Source organism: Puma concolor, chromosome D3 (assembly GCF_028749965.1).
Source record: "Puma concolor isolate L17-30 chromosome D3, mPumCon1.1.hap2, whole genome shotgun sequence".
Classification (NCBI taxonomy): Eukaryota; Metazoa; Chordata; class Mammalia; order Carnivora; family Felidae; genus Puma; species Puma concolor.
The window spans coordinates 83,981,600-84,004,088 of NC_141678.1; the positions used below are offsets into that span (position 1 = coordinate 83,981,600).

The window sequence follows — 22,489 nt, forward strand, 5'->3', positions numbered from 1 at the left end:
GAATTTTATCAAATATTTAATAAAGAATGATGCCATTTCTCTACTCTCTCTTCAACAAAAAGTAGAAGTGAAAGGAACTCTTTTTTTAAGTAATCTCTATACCCAACATGGGGCTCAAACTCATAACCCCAAGAGCAAGAGGTACATGCTCTACCAACTGGTACAGCCAGGCACCCCAAAAGGAACTCTTCTTAACTCATTCTATGCTCATTCTATGCGGCTAATGAGCATGGTATTGTCATAGATGGATGGAACTGAAAAGAGAACCCAGGGGAGAGAAATACACATATGCTCACTTGATGTTTGAGAAAGGAGCAAAGAGAATTCAGTGGAGAAAGGATAGTCTTCTCAGCAAATGGTGTTGGAACAATTAGAGGTACACATGGAAAAAAATAAACCTAGACAAAGACATCATATCTTTCCCAAAATTTATTCCAAAATGGATCATGAATATAAATATGAAATACAAAACTACAAAAATCTTAGAGGAGGACGTTGCAGAAATCTATGTGACCTTGGATTGTTTCATCAATTTTTGATGCAACATCAAAAGCAAGATCCATGAAAAAAAATTGATCAGATATACTTTATTAAGATAAGATCTTCCACTCTGCAAAAGACAGTGTAAAGGAAATAAGATGACAAGCCACAGACTGAGATAAAATGTTTGAAAAACATATCTGAAAAATATATTTTATCCAAAATACAGAAAGAGCTCTTTTTTCTGTATTTTACCCAAAATACAGAAGAAAGAATGCTTAAAACTCAACAAAACAACCTAATTAAAATATGGGCAAATGATCTGAACAGACTTCTCACAAAAGGAGATGTACAGTTGGCAAATAAGAATATGAAAAGATGCTCATCATAATTTATAATTAGGGAAATGCGAATGATGAGATACAACCGCAAACCTATTCGAATGGCTAAAATCCAAAAGTTCCTGATACCAAATGCTCGTGAAGGGGAAGAGCAGCAGGAACTTTCCTTCACTGTTGGTGAAGATTCAAAATGGTACGGCCATTTGCGAACACAGTTTGGTATTTTTTAGTAAACTAAACATAGTCTTACCATATGATCAAGCAGTCGTGCTCCTAGGTTTTTACACAACCCATTTGAACATTTATGTCCACACAAAAACCTGTATAGGAATGTTTATATGAGCTTTATTCATGATAGTAAGAAAGGAAGGCAACCAACAAGTGCCACTACAGGTGAATGGGCAAACTGTGGTACCTCCATAAAATATATTCAGCAATACAATAAATCAGCTATCAAACCACAAAAGGATACAAGGTACCATAAAAGAACATTGCTATGTGAAAAGAGCCAGTCTAAAGGACTATCTGTTGTATGATTCAAATTATAAGGTATTCTAGAGAAGGGAAAACTATAGAGAAAGTAAATGACCAACAGCCTCTGGATTTGGGGGGGAAGGGAAGGACGGTTAAATAGGAAAACCACAGGGACATTTTTAGGGCAAGGAAACTATTCCGTGTGATGATGTGACTGAGGTCATAAAACACTACACTTTTGTCAAAACCCACTGAATGTATAGCATAGAATTAACTTTAATATATGCAAATAAAAATATTTAGGATGTTGGGGGCATCTCAGAATTAAATACAGCATGTGACAGGAAATACAAGTGTATGATATAACTATGTAAATCCATGAAACAACCTCACTGAAAGATGCAGGGGTGGGGGAAGTGCTGACCCAAGTAACTATGGAAATAACTGGAATCTGTAAAACTAAAGGTAAAAGCAGTTATACAGAAGGCCTATAATCTAGGTGATAACCCTTTTGTCCCAAAGGAGAAACTGGCTCACAATCTTAACATTGCTGTAAATGTGTATTAGAATTGAATAGTCAAGTAAATAAATGACAGATATAAGAAGCCAGTTTTCTTATTGTTGGAGCACAGTTTAGATACAATAAGCAAGTGCGGAAGGCTAGAATGATATATGAGCTAGTGGCTTAGTGTTGGAAACATGAGCATAAACTCATATTTTGCTTAATGCAAATGCAAATATTAATGTATGGAAATATGATTAAGATATGTGTATATGCAAATAACTAAACACACGCATATATTTCCTTGCTCTGTTAGCTGAAAAAGCCTAATAGGAAAGCAACAATATCCCAATAGCGATAGCAGTACCTATTGCCCAAATCTTGGTTTCTAATACCATTCTCCAATAAAATTTACCATATCTCTTTGGAGAAACGGCTACTCCTGGAAGTAGAGGAAGGAATATGCAAGATAAGCCTAGAGCATCTTGTAGTGCTAAAAAGTGAGGAAGTGCTACACACACGCATACACACACATACACGGGACTATGTCCTAAGGACACAAAAGCCAAAGATAAGAACTCCCAATGGCCAAAGCTGGAAACATTTGAGCTGCAAAATAAAGTACTATGGTATTATAACCCAAAATATAACACAGATATCTATGAGTATATACTGATATAAATAAACCAATGATTAATATGTTGTGAGAATAGACACATATCCCATAAAAGTTACCTTAAAAATTAGGCACTCACTCTGTCCTCAATGAGGGGAAGGATAATTTTCCATGTCCTAGGTGTGGGCTACAGGTAGATACATCCTTCCAAAAAATATAGTACGGAAAGGGAAGAAAAAAGAATAACTTTAGAGTGGAGATAACTGACAAACACTACCTCAAACAGGTACTCAAGGTCAACATCAGCAGTAATAAACCATGCTGATAGTATGCACCCTTGTTTTAACATATAATGAAAATAGCAGTTTATGTCAGTGCAATTCCTCCCCCAAACCGATGACCCCAGTCTGATCATTAGGAAAGCACCAGTAAAAATCAAGATAGAGGGACATTCTATGAAATACCCAACCAGAGCTACTCAAAACTGTCAAGGCCATCAAAAACAATGAAAGCCTGAGACACTGTCATAGCTAAGAGGAGCCGAAGGAGCATGAAAACAAAGTAACGTGGTAGGTATCTTGCATGGGACCCTGGAACAAGAGACATCAGGTAAAGTCTAAGGAGAGTTGAATAAATTATGAATTTTAGTAATGATGTGTCATTGTTGGTTCATTAATTATATTAAATGTCAAGTGTTAATACTAGGGGGAACTGCACATGCTTATGGGAAGACTATACTGTTTTCACGACTTTTCAGTCAATCTAAAATTGTTTTTTTAATGTAAGTATATTCAAAATGTTCTTGCAAACAGATATTTGTAGCCAGAGTTGCCTCATAAATCAAACGCTACGTAACACTGACTGAAAAATAAATGGTGCCGCTAGAATTGGGCAATATGGCGCTCTCTTTCTACAGTGGGATTATGATCTCTAAAGGGATTATGCAAAAGGTGTTTGTTTTGCACCATGACTGGTATTCACTACTTGTGTGTTTGGTGCAGCCCTAGTTTTGCAGTAACTCTTGTGTCCCTACCAATTGAGCAAGGTATCACAAGAAAATTCTAACATCCAAAGAAATTCCACTGGGTTGGAGGTAAATGTGTGAGAGGTACAGTATGGTATCTGCAGAGATCATGTGAATGACCATATCCTTATCAGTCTTCTTCAAACCAAGCTCAAATATCACCTTCTTGTGAAGCAAAGTGGTCCCTCACTACATTCCTCTGCCATATCCCCTACCGCCATAATGAGCCAGTGAGTGGTTCCCTTCACCATGTTCCAAATCCACTTTATACTTCCCTCCAATAGCATCTGGACTGATAATTGTATTGCTGTGCACCTACCTTCTTTCATTTAGAATATGTTTTTGGTGTTAAGAGACTTTGTGTTATTCTCCCTGATTTCCTCAGCATCCGCTCAAGTGCTTGCCCTATGACAGGTACGCAATAAATATGTACTGCTTGGGATTAAAAATGGAAGTTGAATAAGTGAGAGGGCTCCTCCTAGGAGGAGAATATATCAGAATAGATTCTCACTATCTTATGCTGTGGCTTCAGCACCCAACTATGTATGTAACATTATTTTACAGTGCACAGCTCTGTGTAGTACTTAAGCTAAGTGTGTGTGTGTGTGTGTGTGTGTGTGTGTGTGTGTGTGTATCCATTTATGTTACTTAGTGTACAGAACCAAATCATCCTAAAAATGAAATGATATAGGGATCACCTAGATACCACATTTTAAAGATATTTAATGGTATTCTTCAAAAGGATCTTTGGTGAAAATAATTGCTTAAGTAGTAAAATACCTTTTAAAATTTGCATTTTCACCTCTTGATATTTTTAGTGGTTGAGGGACACTTTAGGGACATATTGACTTACAGGTGGTTGAACAGTGGTTTAACTGTCTGAGATTTAACTTTTGAAAAAAATTAACAATGCTATTATATTTCCAAAGGATATGTACTAAATACTTGAGTATTCCAAACCAATATCCCTTGACTCTTCTATTATTAATGCAAAGCAGTGTAGGTATGTTATTTAAAAATTCATTATTATTCTGATCTTTTCTCATCTGGGGCAATGTCTTAAGGCAAAGGCTAATTATAAAAGCCACATCTCAGATCATTTCTACTTGAATTAAAGAACTGCCTGGAAAAAGAGAAGCCTTTGCAATTGCTTTATAAAGGTGATGATGTTGTTGAGATCCCAAGTCCCTCTGTGGGACTGTTGCCATGTTTAACATATTTAATACATTTAAGCATCCTACCTATCAGAAAAGCAATTAGAGGCCATAATGGAATACTCTGATTTACTTAATGTTATATACCGTATAAAAAGAAATGAAAGTGATTAGGGAAGGGAAAATTGGGGGCTGAAGTCTACCTTAGGGAGTAGCATACATGCCGTAGAAAGTAGCATTTGGCTTTTTGAATTGTTTGGCAAGTGACAAAACAGGCGCCAGCTTGGCAATGAATAGCTCGGCGTCCATAACGCTCTTTGAGTTCAAATCCCAAGGCTTCACCCGCCTGGTGCCATCAATTTAATTAGAAAAGAGAACGCATTTTAAAGTAGCACATGATTTACAAGGGCAGAAACCCTGCTGCCATCTGGAATGTTAAATACTCCAAGATGATTCACTCAAAAAGCCTAAACTATGACTTCCAGTTCTAGTTATCTCTATCGATGTCAATAAACCTATTAATTTTTATTAACGTTGCCAACCAATAATAAAGCAGAATTAGAAACTCTAAGAAATGTAGAATTTTGATGTAATATAAAATTCTCTGTGGGTTGGTGCTACTGTCTTATATTCAATTGTACTTTGCACCTCTGAGCTGACGATGCTCATGTGTGCCTTGGCACAAAGCGGAGGCACAGTCTTCTAAGTACAAATGGCTGGAATGCAACGCCTGGTGGAGATCTTGCTTATGGCTTGTCAACCTTGCCTTTGTCAGAGAGGAGTCAAGCCTCAGTTTACCAGTAGCAACAAGGTATTTTAACTGCCTGGTAAGGAATACATCAGTGATTTTGTGTTACAGACCAACCCCCATATTCTAATATTTTCTCAAAAAATATTACAGAGAAAGGATTTCAGACCCCTTGCTTTCCAACAAGAAAAGTAGAAAGCATGGAAAGCAGTTACTTACGCTAAGTTGCCCTTAAGTGGGTGGAGATATGCAGTTCCTGATTTATTTTCTCTCTTTCTTGTTTTCTTCTTCCCTGGGTTTATTATTTTAAAGATTTGCATGTGTTGGCCCCAATCTGACCCGGAGACATTTTCAAATACAGAATTCCACGTTAAAAATGCAAATTAAATTGACTTCCATTGTTCTAAGTCGGCTGCCTTAAAAATCAATACCGCATTCAAATATATTTGTAGGAAGGTTAAGAATCAATTACAATTCAGATGTGCAAAAACTTGGGGGTGATTAATATGCTTCCCAATGTGTTCATTTTATACCGTGAACTGTTGGGAAAAAGGAACCTCCACCTAGTGTTTATCTTTGAGTGAAGTAGACGTGTGCTAGAGGAATCGACACTCTTGACCTCAGGTTCTAGTGATGGTGCCTATTACGTTGGTATTTGCGTCAACTGTTGGCCATTTGCTGTCTCCTTTAATCAAGGAATACTACATTCCTTGATAAGATAGAGACCTTGGAGTCTGATATCAGCAGGGAAAAGTTAAAGGAACCTGTTGGCCTTATTATCTTGCTTTTGTTCCTGGGACACAGATTACTGCTGAAAGATAAATCAGGGAACCAGGGTTGACATTAATGATGCTCACCTTGTGTTACCCACACATTAGAATCCTTCACCAGTCCTGGGAGTCTCAGTGCTTGGTTCTTGGCCCCGTGAATCTCAAAAGCAATGCAAATGAGGGGCGCCTGGGTGGCTCAGTTGGTCCTTTCAGCATCTGCCTCTTGATCTGGGCTCAGGTCGTGATCTCTCTGTGAGATGTCTCTGTGAGGTCTCTCTGTGAGATGGAGACCTGCGTGGGGCTCTGCACTGATAATGCGGAGCCAGCTTGGGATTCTCTCTGCCCCTTTCCCACTCGTGCTCTCCTTCTCTCTCTCTCTCTCTCTCAAAATAAATAAATAAACTTTAAAAACGCAATGCAAATGAATAGCAGGTGCTGTGAATACTCCAATGTGAATTTACTGGGGGTTTAAAAAATATATTCCTGCCTCAATTTTCTTTCTTTTGCTTATTTATGTGTTAATCGTGATGATACAAATATCACACACAAGTATTTACTTGAATACCCTCTATAGGAGAATCGTCACTATGGAGAGAGAAAAATATAAGTCATATTATAAAGCTCCTAGGTTAATAACCTACGGAGCTGAAGTTTATGGAGAGACAGCATAGTGTAATGGAAACCAGAACTAGCTTGCCCAAGTGTACATTATTACTACTTATTACATGTATGACTTAAGGTGAATTTCTGTCTCTCTTTGCCTTAGTTTCCTTTTTAGTATCCCAGGAATAACACCAGCTTCTCCTTTAATTAATAGAGGATTAAACGAGATCACACACTTTTAGGAAAGAAAGAAAAAGAAAAACACTGAGCATAGGACCTGGAAATACAAAGGCTTAAAACCAACCAACAACAACAAGGAGAAGTGAGAGAGATTTAGGGAAACAGCTTTGTTTGGTATATTCAGAAACATTTGAAAGAATACAAATCCTCCCATCATTAATATTTGGCTTTGTTTGGCCAGTAGCATAACTCATAAGACCATTAAGACGCAGCTACTCTTTGCGAAACCTGGAGGAGAGCTGCACTGGTCACCAAGTCTCCTGTTTGCACGAACCTGTCATTCTGGTCAAAAGCCACGCCTTCACTTCCAAGTGTTCCTCACGATATTTTTCAGGCTGGGACCTGGATATTTTCTTTGCTGAGATTCTATTCAGGGTTTATAACATAGCACTCCGCTTAGAGATGCTCAGTAGATACTACTAGTGGAGAAAATCTTCAGTGTTTCTTCATTTACTTACTGAGAACGAGTGAATACAACAGGGAAAAATACGTAGCATTTTTATAGTTCACAATTTTTCTTAGCATGTGCGGATTTTATCTTCAGGTATTTATAGAAATATATTGTAGACAATATTTTATAGAGAAGAAGATTTTGCTCTTAAAAACTGTGTGGAGACAAATTATTTTAACAATGTGTGGTAGTGATAAGTTATTAGGAATAAATACACTATGTGATATATCCACGTCTAATTTTATTTACACATTTAGTAAAAAGAACATTTTCAAAAACTGGGGGGTGGGGGGATTCTATGTAAATTGAATTAATCAAGTGCAGGTTATGTGGTAAGTTTTAAAGAAAGGTAAAATTAGATAATTAGTTCTGTAGACAGAGGAAGCTTCTAGAATAATGGAAAGGTCACCTGGAATGAGAATGAAATTTCTGAAAACTGAGGTCTCATTATGAACTGGACAATTGCCTAGAACTTGCCTGAGCCCTAAGATAGGATAAAAAAAGGAAAGATGATGAGGATTTACTCAGCAGAGAACATATGGCAATGTGTTCTTAATTTTTGTTTTTTCCAAAAGAGAGAGGATAGGGGAATGTAGGTAAAAGGCAAGGGTGGGTTTTTATTTTGTAGTGTAAGAGGTGATGAGAACAATCTTCTTTGTCATTTAATTTTAAATTCCTAATATAAAATTAGAACTATGGGCATCAGATGTTAGATATTAACACAGGTCTGAAAGCTTTCTTTTGGAGCCATTAGCATGTTTTTTTTTTTTCATTTCTTTCATGTAAAGCTAATATAACATAGAAATAATTAGGTACAAAGTGAGTGAACCCTTTTCTTTTTTGGATATTTTTTCCCTAAAATATCTATACCTAGAAAAAGTTGCCGTGATCTGTGGTTATAACTTAGCAGAGTATATTCCCCCCAAATAAATGTCATAAGGGAGTGATTTTCAATCAGAACATCTCATACATAATGCATGACTTGAGCAATTAATTTTTTCCTTTGGTAATAATGGAACATTACCTTGGAAGGGTCAAGGTGGGGAGGCAGTTAAGTAACAGCAAGCTAATTATTGTCCTGCATTAATTCATTTTCCTCTTGTCCATATTAATTGTAGAGTAATGAGCTTGGTCTGTGAGCATTTCCAAAGATAAACTTCATAATATCACAATAATTGTTACGTTAACAATAACAGATAAAATGTCATGTGTTCTTTACATTAGGCATAATTCTTTCTTTATATGTATTATTTTAGTTAATTCCTATGATAGTCTGATTATCTATTCTTAATGTCCCCACTGTACAAATAAAGATACCAAAAGAGAACATTTTAAATAATTCATCAAAGTTTGCACAACAAAGAAATGCTAGCAACTGGAAAATAATTGAAAATGTACTTCATAGACCACTTACTCTCTCTAGCATCCAAAGGACATAATATTATGGAAATGTGAATACATACCTCAGCCCCACTCCCTTTTCTAGACAAAACATTGTGTGTAATTCTGTACATTTATGTAATCACGGATATGGGATATTTTCCATGTCCAACCTTATTTGTTGCTGAGATAAATCACTTAGTACTGCAGGACTCAATAGAACATATCACATGATAAGCATTAAAGTGAATAAGCTCAAAAGAATGGCATGAAATAAAGTGGTATAAACTATGTTCATATGCTCACAAATGTTTTAAGAACACTATAAATTAGACTCATTTTTTGTATTTTGCTTCCGATTTAGATGAGGAAATTGATTTCTGAACTATTTAAAATATATGGAATGCCAAATTGATTTGGTATGTTAATATATCCAGCTGGGTTATTGATTAGTTTGAACTTGAAAGAAACATCATGAAAATGTTTTATACTATTCACTTTTTACACACGTTTGCATTGATCTTTCTGATGGTTACCTTGGCCCGATCCCAGACAGTTTGTATAACTTCTGTTCACTGTCCAAAACATCGTTTTAATTTATTTTTCCCTGCATCCAAGATAAAGTGCTCTGTTGCACCCTCTCCCACTTACTGTGCTGCTTCTGGACACTTGCTGTCTGGAGACAGAGGGAAGGGGCAGAATAAACATGACTCCAAAGCCTCACAGCCAGAGTCCTGTGTGACGTCAGGCATGCGACTGTTGGCGCTCTATCGTGGGCTAATGCTTGGGGTATCTGGAGACATTTTAAGGACTTGCGGTTCCCATTTGTCGTTAGCCTGTGTTATATGTTCTTTGGATGACTGATTTCAGCTCCCTCTCGGCTCCTACCTTCTGTGGAAAGTTTCTACAGCTGTAACCTCTTAACCCATGGGAAATTCATGAAATTTTGCCTTGTCGACAGCTAGGAACTGCATTTTGTCCAGCTCCTGAACTCTATCTGTTCGCCATTTCATACCATTTGGTCAGCCCTCCAACATGAGAGCTTTCTCAGAAAAGAAGGCAGTGACACATTTTAACGGGTCCTAAGGATCCGCTTTGTGATTGAGATACTAGTCTCCCTTCCTCTGGGAAATCACAATTTATCTCAATAGACAGGTGATAGATGAGATAGATAGATAGATAGATAGATAGATATAGATGATAGACAATAGATAAAGATAGGTAGGTGATAGATGATAGATAGATAGATGATAGATAGAGATAGGTAGATGATAGATGACAGATGATAAAGATAGATAGATGATAGATGATAAAAGATAGGTGGATGATAGATGATAGATAGATAGATAGATAGATAGATGATAGATGATAGGTAGGTAGATGACAGACAGACATAACTGGAAACATAAAAGCCACATATTCCTTTCCTCTATTTATTTCTCTAGTTGGTCTCCCAGCCTTTGCTATTCAATGTCCTTTTACATCATATAAAAGAACACGAAGCTACCTTGGAGATTTTGAGTAGCCTTGTAAGTCTAACAATGCATTTGCTACTAAGTTTTGTCTTATAAACAAGAAGCAGAATTTTCATGCATTGCACATGTTTTCATATTCATGACACATCATGGGAACTTAGTCATATGAGAATTTCCACAGCTTTCATGATAGGACCCGTTTTCACTGAACAGTTTAAAGTCATTATCTTTTTTCCTCCCTGGGGATAATACCAATATGTCCAAACAAGTTAAAATTCCAAACTCATACAATTACTAGAAACATTTTGAAGAATCTTATCATACCCAAGAACTGCCCAGTGGTGACTTATTTTGAAAAAAATCTGTTAATTCCGTATTATTCTTTAACAAAATCCAATATGGCTTCTATACATAACCAAGTAAAACAGATTGGGATTCATTGTTATATTGAGAAATATTTATTGGTCCACTTACTATGTGCTACAAACAATTTTAGACAAGAACAAATGAACGAGACAGACAATTCCTTACCCATTAGGGTTTACATTCTAATCAGTGATAAAGACATCACAACTAAAAAAATGTACGTATGTATTATGATACCAGGTGGCTAAGTGATTTGAATAAAAACAAGACAGAGCATGGGCCACAGTAGAGGACAAGAGTCAGGCAGGCCTTTCAAAGAAAATCACCATTGATCACAGAGCCGAACGAAGGGCGGGAATGAAAAGGAGAAATGTTGGGGACAGATTGTTTCAGGCCTAGAACATGAGACCAGAAGAGTTAAGAAAATACAGAAATGGGAAGGACAGAATACCACGTGACCTTATATGTCAGGTCAGAAAGTTGGTTTCTATTTCCAACATGCCGTGGAGCCAGCGAGATCCCTCAGTCCTAGAAGATAAAGGGGTCTGTGTGTTCCAGCAGAATGACATCAGCCATCATCACAAGGGGGTTATTTACTGGGTCAGGTGCTACTGGCACTATTTTGACTCATTGGTCACAACAACCATGTGAAACAGGTGGATGGGACCTTATGTTCCAGATTGCAATCTCTGATCTGGAAGCAGAAGGCGGTCCGACAAAGTTCACACAGTGATTTAAACAAAAGTGAACTCATTCATGCTCAGCTCTAGCGGGCTCAACCTCACATGCTTCGGAAACACATCGTATCACTAGCGGTTTTCTGATCCCTATAAAGGACTTTACATATTTTCTGGTTTCAACTGTCAGTAATTGAAGACTTCTACGTGAGCCTGTGAGTTAACTAAGGCTGATATTTAAGCACTGCAGCTATTAGTGTGAAGCTGTGCTATTTTCATAAATATCTGCATTGATTTAGCCTTTATTAAAATTTACAAAGATGAGATCTTAATGCCATGTCTTTAGCTTAGGATACAGCCCTGTTCCTGAAACACCACAAAAAGGTTAAGTTTTATTGAAATATGACCAAGTATAATTTCCAGGAAATTGTAACTTCTCTACTAGAATCAGATAGTATTTTTGATATACCTTAAAAGGACACTTTGCAGACTAGCAGGTGGATATTTGCTAGAGCTCCATGTCTGCGCTTTTCCTACGTACCTGTGGTTAACAATCCTATCATTAACTAAGCCAGAACTTATTTTAACACATCCGCTTTGTGCCATTGGACTCAAACTTGAAACCCTGTTAATGCAGATGTACGTTTTATAAAGTCTTCATCCAAAATTGGTAAGTTGTGCATAAGGCTTGCATCCATGACCGAACCTATTAGATCCTCAGAAACCCCATTTTTTTTCTCTCGCCCATTTTCCATAGATTCATTTATCTGTTGTTCATCACACTTGCCATTTCTTCAACCCAGATTACAGAGCACTATTTTTTAAATACAAGGAGTAATCCTGTATGGTATAATTCCTGAACATATCCCTAACTATACTCTTCCAATTTTTATGTCAATATGATAGAAATACAAATGTTCTCTCAACTCATACATTTCTATTTCACTTGCAAGGTTTTCTGTTTTAACATTCTGTCTTGTTTCCTATTCTTACACTTCCCTAAGTAAATAATGATACGAATGCATAAGGATTTTCTACAGCTTATGACTTCTCATCTACTTTTAATATTTTCCTAAATTGTTGATTTCCAGTCTTGGGCTTTTTTCAAGATCTCTATGCTGCCTACACAATGGTACCTGAATTGACAATGATGAAAAACCACTCTCCTATTACATGGTATGGTGCATATGTCTGAAAGTACAGAGAAAGTAAAATACTATAGCCATTCAATTCCTCTATCTTCAGCTAAAAATAATCCAAAATATTTTGTTTAATACATAGGTCAATTTGGTTCAGTTCATTTTCACATGCTGTTAATAAGAAATGAAGATATAAAACAATTTTGAGGACATTTTATTCATTCTTTTCTTTCTGTTCAACCTATGAGTTTTGAATTCCATCTTCATTGGGATAGAATAATAAGGATCATTCTTAAAATGTTCATTAAATTTAAGGTGTTTTATGACCTTATTATCTAATGTTGTCATAAATCTTGTTATCTGGGTGCTACCAGGTCCGGCAGCCTACCATACTTTCTTCATAATGTTACAATAAAAGTAACTATTGCACCTAATTTTATATTCCATAATAAAAATATGACACTTAAGAACCAGTTACAGTCTAAGCTCTTAATAGAAAAGGAAATGCTGAGAATCTTATCATGTTTTATTCTATGAGTGGTGAGAATCCGTACAGTTGATCATAATATTTTGGATGAATAGTAATTCAACTTTGAATCAAATACTCCTTTCATTATTGCTATCATTTTTAGTAGCAATAAAATTCACTTAACAGTTTTTCACACTTTCCACAATTATAATAAAGTTTAAACTGGATGTTGTGTAAACGTCAACATATATTTTGTTGTATTGTGACATGCCAAAGCTCTACTTTGGTTACATGGAAAAATAACTTATAGAAAACTCTCAAACATTTTTTCATGCCCCCTTTTTTATACAAATCTGTAATATCAAAGATAATACAAATTTACACTGTATCCTTGATTAAGTAACATATAACAAGTATCTGTCTAAATTTGAGATCAGTTTCAAGTGAGGTCTTAACAATGATTTTCAAACATCAAACTACTACCCGTCATCATAGAATCTCAGCCAGAAACTTGCATATTCATTAGCAAGAAACAGTTTTTAAAAGTTTTATATAATCATCCAGATTCCCTGTAAGTGTTTATCTCCATATAGCCATATAGCATCGGAACTTAAAATAGAGAAGCATTTTTCTCTCATTCGGTAAGACTTAAAAAAAAAATGGATACATGAACTAATATTAAGTTGATGTAGTTCAGGGCCTTTCTCACATTAAACATCCAAAAATGTTGAGAATTTGTATTGGATGGTAGTGAAAAAAATGCTAGAGGAATATTTCGGTTACATGTACCGGAGAACCGACTGTTAGCATCACTCCATATCTGCATTCACTGACAGCTTGCGGGTAGCTTGAAATAACCGAGGGGTATTTACTCCAAGGAAATCAGAAGATGCTCTATACGTATCTATATATTCCCCCCAGATAACACCACTCTACTCAAGTGACTACCAGTGTGCCCAAACACATATTAGCATTCTTAAAAACTTTTTAATAATAAAAGGCCCCTAATTATATGACTGAGTGGCTGAACCAAACATGCATGCTAATCTTTTAAAGCGAGGTCCCAATTCATTAAGGTAATCATAATATTCCTCCTGATCAGAGGCTGCCGATCCTAAGGAGCTCAGGGATCCAGCTAATGACCCCGTTCCCTCAAAAGCGTAGGTCTGGAGGGAGTCAAAAGGAGGGGCACAAGGATCAGTATTCGCTTCTTCGAGCTTTTCTAGAATGAATTTCCTGAAAATGGCACTGTCGGGGCCCACCTGCAAAGATTGCCTGTACAGGCGCCTGATCTCGGCCGTAGCGGTCTTCTGCACCTTGCGCTCCCGCATGAGGGCGCTGCTTCTCAGCTCTACGACATCAAAGGCCTCGGTGTCTTCTTCTCCTCCCCCTTCGTCGTCGTATCTGAATATGTTCTCTCCGAAGTCTTCACTTTTCGCAGGAAACAGAGTCTGTTTTCTTCGCTGTTTTAGACCTAGGATCAAAAAGATAAACCCTAACAAAGAAAGCATACCAGAATATCCATTAACCCATGATATAATAATTTATAATTATTCACAATGATTTATAAATATTTATAATGATTATTAATACAATATATAATACAATATATAATCATATTGTATAATTAATATAACAATATAATATGTTAGTATATGTTAATATGAGTTTATACTTATAAGTTTGTGTTTACAGATATTACATAGCATTTAATATCTTATTTATAATAAACTTTACAATCCTTGCTTTTGTTACAAGCTTCAGACATGGGCTTAGATTTTATGATTATAAGACAACAAAACATACAGTCGACCCTTGAACAATGCAGGGGTTGGGGACTTCCTCTCCTGGGCAGTGGAATAACCCCATATAACTTTTGACTCCCTCCAAACTTAAATACAGTATTAGCTGTTGAAAATTTACAACAGAGGCAGGCCAGGGGACACAAGGCAGCCTAACAATCTTTCTGGAGTAGAAAACCATAAAAATATAGCAAACTGTGTTTTGAGGATAGTTTAAAATTTTATTTTTTTAGATATTGAAAACTAAAAGAAAAGCAGCGAAAGGGAACATTTTCCTACCTATATGCATTGGTCAATTTTAGTAACCAATGATCCACGTTAAGAGAAGGTAAGCACAACGGAGCAGTTTGAAATTCCCCACTGAGGAAAATTCTGCGGCATAATTATTTTCTAAGTTAATATATCCTGACTAGAAAGTATATGCCACCATAGATGGTTTACTACCTGTGCTCTGTGACACCACATTCATTTCAGAAATCCCGAACTATCATTAAAAAAAAAAAAATCATAACACTGGGATGCCCACAATCAATGTTTGTGACCTAAGATAATTTTAACATCATGGAGAAATAGAACAATTTCAGAATGCTTTTTATTATTATTATTATTATTTTAGTAAATAAAAATTGTGTGTGTGTGTGTGTGTGTGTGTGTGTGTGTGTGTGTCAAGGCTAGCCAACACTTTCACAGCCTTGGATGTATTCAGAATTTCATCTATAGGAATTGAAACAAAAATAAAGTGATGTTATCCATATTATCATAAAGAGAAATACATTGGGCAATATTTTATATAAACCTTACATTTAAAAAAATTGAAGTCGTGTTCTTGAAATAAGGCCATTAGGTTTGAATCCAGGTACTATAAAATGCAGCTCAGATATATGGTTGTTATAGAAAGGGAGCTAATAAATAATTTTTCAATCTGTGATTTGGAGAGAGTATTCACAAAACTTTCAAAGGAAACTACTGACTACTGGTTGACCCACATTTCCAACCCTCTAAATATTACTCATGCCCTTGACTGTGAGGCTGCCCTTGGTTTCCTTATAGGGTTTTGAGACTTGGTGTAGGTCTGTACCTGTGTGTATATCAGTACTTGCCATATTTCACTTGATTCTGATACCTAGCTCTGTAACTCTCATTTCAGTTTTATGATCAAAGACGATTAAAAAATTAGTGTCAAGACTGAGGCGAGGTAGGAAATAATGGTAATTTGTATGGGAAAGAGAAAGGCATGATTTTTGAAGCTTTGAGAAAAATGAGAGTGAAAGCCAAGCAAGTCCTGAAACATAGATGTCAATTTGAGCCGTGAGTTTGGGACGCAGACCCAGTGGCTGATGGGATTGCCCTCAACACGCAGTCAAGTTGTGTTGACTTTTGACATGAAGTTACAAGGGAAGCAAGAGAGGGCTTAGATTATACACGGGTATGTTAAAGAAAGAGAAAAGGTTTTGCCAAATGAATTCTTTTTAGTCTTGAAAGCCTGACAAAAAACATTTTGGGGTTCATTTGCCTCACCTGTAAAATGAGTGTAACTTATCTGCTTGTGAAAACAACAAACAAACAAAAAAAAGGAACTATTTGATTGGAATTTCTTTCGTGTTTAGCACTTTGATCAAGTAAAACCCTGTTTTTGCCTTCGTCCACACTAACATTTACTTTCTTTCTTAATGGCCACAGGACCCTAGTGAGTTGCAGTACAGGGTCGAAGGGAGTTGTGTGCAGTTACGAAATTTCAGCACCTCGTGTACCAGCTACATGACCCTTTGCAAAGTACTTAGTGCTTTAAGTTTCACGTTCCTCATCCATAAAACGCAGGTGATAATAGTTCTACTCCATAAGGTTATTATGAGGATCAAATTGCATATTGTGTGTAAAGCACTCAAGACAATATCCTGGAGTGTAATAAGCACTCAGCAGAAGGTCACCATTATTATGACCGATTGTTATATAACTGTATATGCTGAAATGCATTGTGACAAAAACATCCCTAAACAGAAGTGGACACCCATGCTGACATACTCATTGAATTCAAGGATCATTGGTTTTCATCTTGAAATCCACAGTCACTCTATTTTTTTTTTTTCAACGTTTATTTATTTTTTTGGGACAGAGAGAGACAGAGCATGAACGGGGGAGGGGCAGAGAGAGAGGGAGACACAGAATCGGAAACAGGCTCCAGGCTCCAAGCCATCAGCCCAGAGCCCGACGCGGGGCTCGAACTCCCGGACCGCGAGATCGTGACCTGGCTGAAGCCGGACGCTTAACCGACTGCGCCACCCAGGCGCCCCTCTATTTTTTTTTAATTTATTCCACTGGTTTACGAATTGCAACACATCCAGAAGAGCAATTAAACGCACATACATGCACATGCACACGCACACACATGCACACACACACACACACACACACACACACACACACAAACCCATACTGTGCCGTGGTAATGGAATTAACTATTTTTTTATATTTCTTACTTTAAATAAATGAAGATAGGTTCTGTTCAGCACTACTTACCAAATATTAGCATAATGCTTATCAAAATAGCAAGTACGACTTCTGTTCTGAATCCCATAGAAAGCATACGGTCTTTATTCCTGCAGGTCTGTGTACTGCCATAATCATCACAGTCACAGACGTGTATGGTAAGGGTGTTTGTACTTGTAAGTGATGGGCTCCCGTTGTCAGCAATTAGGACAGATATGTAGAAGACGGGCTCTTCTTGAAGGCTAAAACCAGTTCTATTAGTCAAAATTACAGCTGTGTTATCTAAAACAGAAATCCATGTGCATCATTTTTCAATAATACAAAAGAAATTCACACCAGTCACATGTACTAGAAGTCATGGTATAGATGTATCATATAAGGTAAAAAAAAAAAAAAAAAAAAAAAAAAACAAAAAACAAAGAGGAAATTTCTGATAAAAAGACAAAAGATCCACTCAAAAAGTCATTATCGATTTGACTTGGCCCTAACACTAATTACATAATTAGGCGAATTACACCAATCAATTCCAAAACGTCCTTGATAAAGGTAGAAAACATAAATGTGGAACACAGAAAACAAAGCAGCTTTTTAATGAGATGTCAATATTTTCTAGGAGGGGGACCAGCATTAAATTTACGTTGACAGTCAGTTTCATTTGGGTTATTTACTCATGACACAGTTCTTTTTCTAGTAGAAACTCATTATTTTCACAACTACTACAAATACACAAGATTTTCAAGGTCATTTACAAGTAGCACAGCAAGTGATCTCAAATCATATATTTACTAATGAGACAAAACGATTAGTTTTACTTGGTAGGAGAAATTCTGTTGGGATGTTTCATTTCACTTTGACATTATTAACCCATTTTCTATATAAAATCCAGATAATAGTTAAACCTTAGTAGCACTGATCACTCATCTAGATAGAACATTTTTAAAAGCTTAACAAAAATGAACAATATACACTCCAACACTTTTGAAGTTGTTTTTCCCTGAATCCCAAAATATTCTAAGTAATCTTTTTTGGTGCAGTCTTGTGCCTGGGTACTATATTTCTCCCCCCGCCCCAACCCTTTTTTTTTTTCTTTTGGCCTGTCATCCACCCAAATGTTTTCTGTATCAATGAAACCTTAGAAGACACAATCAGTAAAATGCAAACAAATGGAAGTCTTTCAAAATGTATGCCTGCTAACAACTTTTCCCAAATCATCTTTTAAAAGCAAATTCTCCATCATGTACCTGGAATCTATAAAACTCTTGTGATATTATTTTATTTACTCAGCAGATTGGAAAGGTAAGAAAGTTTACATTTTTCCATATATATTTTATTAGATTACTTGTAATCACAAACATTGAATGAAATTATTTTTTTACGTTTTAATATACTTCTTTTTCCTCAGCAACTTATTTTATATTAATGTAAATAAATCTAAGCTGAAACTTAATTTCTTATATTGTTATATGCATTTTTTATCCTAAGAGTATTTGCGTTTCCTTCACTGGAGAATTTGACCAGGAGGCGAGGAGGAGAAGATATCTGCATTTACTCTCCTGTAAAAGATCTCCCCCCAGGGGTGCCTGGTGGGGGGCTCAGTTGGTTGAGCCCCTGGGTCTTGATTTTGGCTCAGGTCATGATCTCACAGGATCCTGGGATCAAGCCCCACGTTGGGCTCTGCACTGGCAGCACGGAGCCTGCTTGGGATTCTCTCTCTCTGCCCCTCCCCAGCTCATGTTCATTCTTTCTTTATCCCTCAAAATAAATGAGTAAACATTTTTAAAAATTGAATAAACATCTCCCCTAGCTCGAAACTTAAACTCAGTTGTGAGAAAGGACAGCTACAGGTATTTGTCTATGGAAGCTTGTGTAATAAATCCTGTGGTGTTTCCTATCTTTAAGATATAAAGTAAAATTAAGATAGAAATCCATAGGATGACAAAAACTTTTACTGAAGGGAAGGAAAAAACAACAGAGCTGCTTTATACAAAGTCATTCCACTTCTGTATCCGTATGGAGCGATAAAATATTCTGTCTCTCCAAACAAAATCCTTGGGAACATTGTGTCCTGAGATTGATGTAATCGTTCCATTTTGAAAGGAAGGGAATAATCTTAAACCAATTTTATATATTTATAGCTTCTAATTAATGACTCCAGATATCTGTGGATCAATCGAGCTAACATGACTATAAGTACATATCACTTTCTTCCCCAGACATAAATTTGAAATTTGAGTTATACAAGGACATGAAAGGAACCATTCTGTCAGAAATGCAATTATATTTGCAGGGTCTTTCAGAGTTTGCAAGGTCTTATAGCCACTGATGATTTGAAAAAGGGTTTTTCATTTAAAGGAATCCAGTGAGAAATGGGGTTAGTATTCAGAACTTGACTTTGAGTTTTGTTTACCATTTTCATTGCCACTCCCTAGTCTCTCAACGTTATCATATCCCAAGAACCATATAAAAAGCAGCAGCATTATAAATTCCCTTAAAACCAAACACATTTCTCAAAGAAAGGATAAAAGGCCATTATGACGAATGCCGTTACCTTGATTATCTATGATTATAAAACTTGAGTTCTTTGTGTCTTCCACAGACAGATTAAAGTAAAAATGGTGATCTTCTATGGATTCATCTCTATCCACTGCGCTGATGGTCTGAATTACCTAGAAAAGACAGAAATAGGTTGCTAGCTTTTGATTCCAGAAACTAACTACTGTTAGAAAGATTATCGTCATCATTAGCTTTCATCAAAACTGTTTTACCAATTTTTTAAGGATATTGCAGAAGATAACTCAAATTTGGGAGAATATTACAATATTTTCTCAGATTATAAATAAGTTCACTTGTACCTTTTAAAAGAGTGACTTGATATTGCATAATAAATTAGTCTTGATGGATAAGATGATTTCCATCAGTTAAGTTTGTTAGAAGTTCTCAAAGTATTACTGCTTAGAAATCAAGATTCCCTCCCATGTTCTCTGTCTGATTTCCCCCTTTCTTCCTTTTTTTTTTTTTTCTTCTCCCTTCCTTTTCTGAATAGTGGCCATTATGATTTGTTGCAGTTATATATTCCCTGCTTATTTGAGAGCATAACTGCGGTAAACTTATTGTCTTACTAAAGTATTAGCTAAACTAATGAGTTTTTAAATTGATTTGAGGAAATAATGCAGTTAGAGCTTAGGGGCAATGTACATGATTTCCTTTGACCCATAAAGATTATGGCAAAAGTGTTCCACATCAAATAAATTCCTATTTCAGATCATAAAAAAAAAAGTAAAATAGTGCAGTTTTGAACACATCAATTCACAGTTAATTCTTTTTTTCCAGACATGAATGTGTCAGTCAAGTAGTTCATTATTGTCAAAAAAGAGATATGCTGTCATGATCACATAGTGAGATTGTGATTCATTCTGGAAATTAAAGTAAATTGATTATAGAAGTTATTGTTTTGAATTTTCTAGAATTAAAGTGCTTTTAACCATGTGTCAGACAGAAATATCTTTAGCTGCAAGATGACAGGCCCAAAATTTATAATGTTATACTTCAAAGAATAGATACATATCCACCTGCTTAAAGAGCTAACATAATTTGTACATTATTTCTCTATTTCTTGACTTACCTTTTTCTGTATGACACATTCCTAATTAAATCATAATCATACAGTGTTAATGCACCGAAACATAGTTCCATTCAATCCATGCCTATAATAATAAATGTGGGTTGTATTAGGGCAGTGCTTTTATTTTGGATTATCATCATAGCTAGGGTAAAGGGAGGGGGAACTTGAAACACGGATATGTTGAACCCTGGCTTTGCCACTGACTAGTTTTTTACATTTAAAAAATGGAGATACTAACTTAACTTTTAGGATGAGTTTTTAGAATTATTTGTCATGGGGCACCTGGGTGGCTCAGTCAGTGGAGCATCTGACTTCGGGTGAGGTCATGATCTCACTGTTTCGTGGGTTCGAGCCCCATGTTGGGCTCTGTGCTGACAGCTCAGAGCCTGGAGCCTGTTTCCGATTCTGTGTCTCCCTCTCTTTCTGCCCCTCCCCCATTCGTACCCTGTCTCCCTCTCTCTCTCTCAAAACTTAATAAACACTAAAAAAATGTAGAATCATATGTCATAGCTTGTCAAAGTGCTTTTCACACAATCAGTATGTGTTTATATGCGTTTTCTTCATGAAAACATAGTCTTATTGGGATTTGCACAGAAAAAGAGGTATCCCGTGGAATACTGTGTGTAATCTCATTATATGCATATTTGTTTAATTAAGATTGATAGCAAACTGCAAAAATTCATGTTTATCTTGTTGCCATATGTGGACTTGATTTTTAGACAAGGAATAATGTATCTCACTACCTGACTCTGTATTAAATACATGCATCAGACTAAATGTTGAATATGTTTCCCTTTTGTGAATGAAGGCTGAAGCAGACTGGTGAGATTTTCACTTTATATATATTCTTAAATAATTTTAATTAATGAAACTACTCTCTACATATGTATAGGCAAACTGAATATGCATAGGTTTCAGCACCCTGGTCCCCCGCCTTTTTTTTTTAATGTTTATTCTTGAGAGCGAGACAGAGTGTGAGTTGGGGGAGGGGGCAGAGAGACAGGGAGGAGAGGGAGACACAGAATCAGAAGCAGGGTCCAGGCTCTGAGCTGTCAGCAGACAGCCTGGCACCGGGCTCGAACTCACAAGCCGTGAGATCATGACCTGAGCTGAAGTCGGATGGACGCTTAACTGGCTGAGTCACCCAGGCGCCCCAACCTTGGTCCCTTTTTTAAAATTTTTTTTTTTCAACGTTTTTTATTTATTTTTTTTTGGGACAGAGAGAGACAGAGCATGAACGGGGAGGGGCAGAGAGAGAGGGAGACACAGAATCGGAAACAGGCTCCAGGCTCCGAGCCATCAGCCCAGAGCCTGACGCGGGGCTCGAACTCACGGACCGCAAGATCGTGACCTGGCTGAAGTCGGACGCTTAACCGACTGCGCCACCCAGGCGCCCCCCTTGGTCCCTTTTTAACGTATGTGCCTCCACTTAAACTTGCCTTATAGATTGAAGTTACATATGAACCACTTTACAAAAATAGGAAGCCACTGACAGAATCAGTCACATAGTAGGTATCATTAATTCTTTTGAACTAACCCTGAACATGTACATTATTCTTGAGAACACACATTTCTCAAACAGGGCCAACATTTTTGAACACAAAAATCTTGACTAAGGATCTCAATTTTCCTTTTCATACGACAATGGGAGGGTTTTGGTTTTCATTTT

General features: G+C 36.6%; 1 protein-coding gene across 2 annotated transcripts in view; it reads right to left on the bottom strand.

The window, feature by feature from the left end:
• Window positions 1-10,693: 10,693 nt before the first annotated feature.
• CDH19 (cadherin 19) overlaps window positions 10,694-22,489 on the bottom strand; it is a 105,147-nt gene continuing 93,351 nt past the window's right edge. The window contains exons 10-12 of one of the 2 annotated variants that reach the window (XM_086683188.1): window positions 19,747-19,864; window positions 17,229-17,480; window positions 10,694-14,383 (exon numbers count right to left, since the gene is read on the bottom strand). In XM_086683188.1, the coding sequence (XP_086539314.1) occupies window positions 13,914-14,383; window positions 17,229-17,480; window positions 19,747-19,864 (840 nt within the window). In that variant the 3' untranslated portion in view covers window positions 10,694-13,913. Of the gene's footprint in view, window positions 14,405-17,228; window positions 17,481-19,746; window positions 19,865-22,489 lie in introns of both variants that reach the window. The other variant, XM_025931112.2, reaches the window with a different exon arrangement.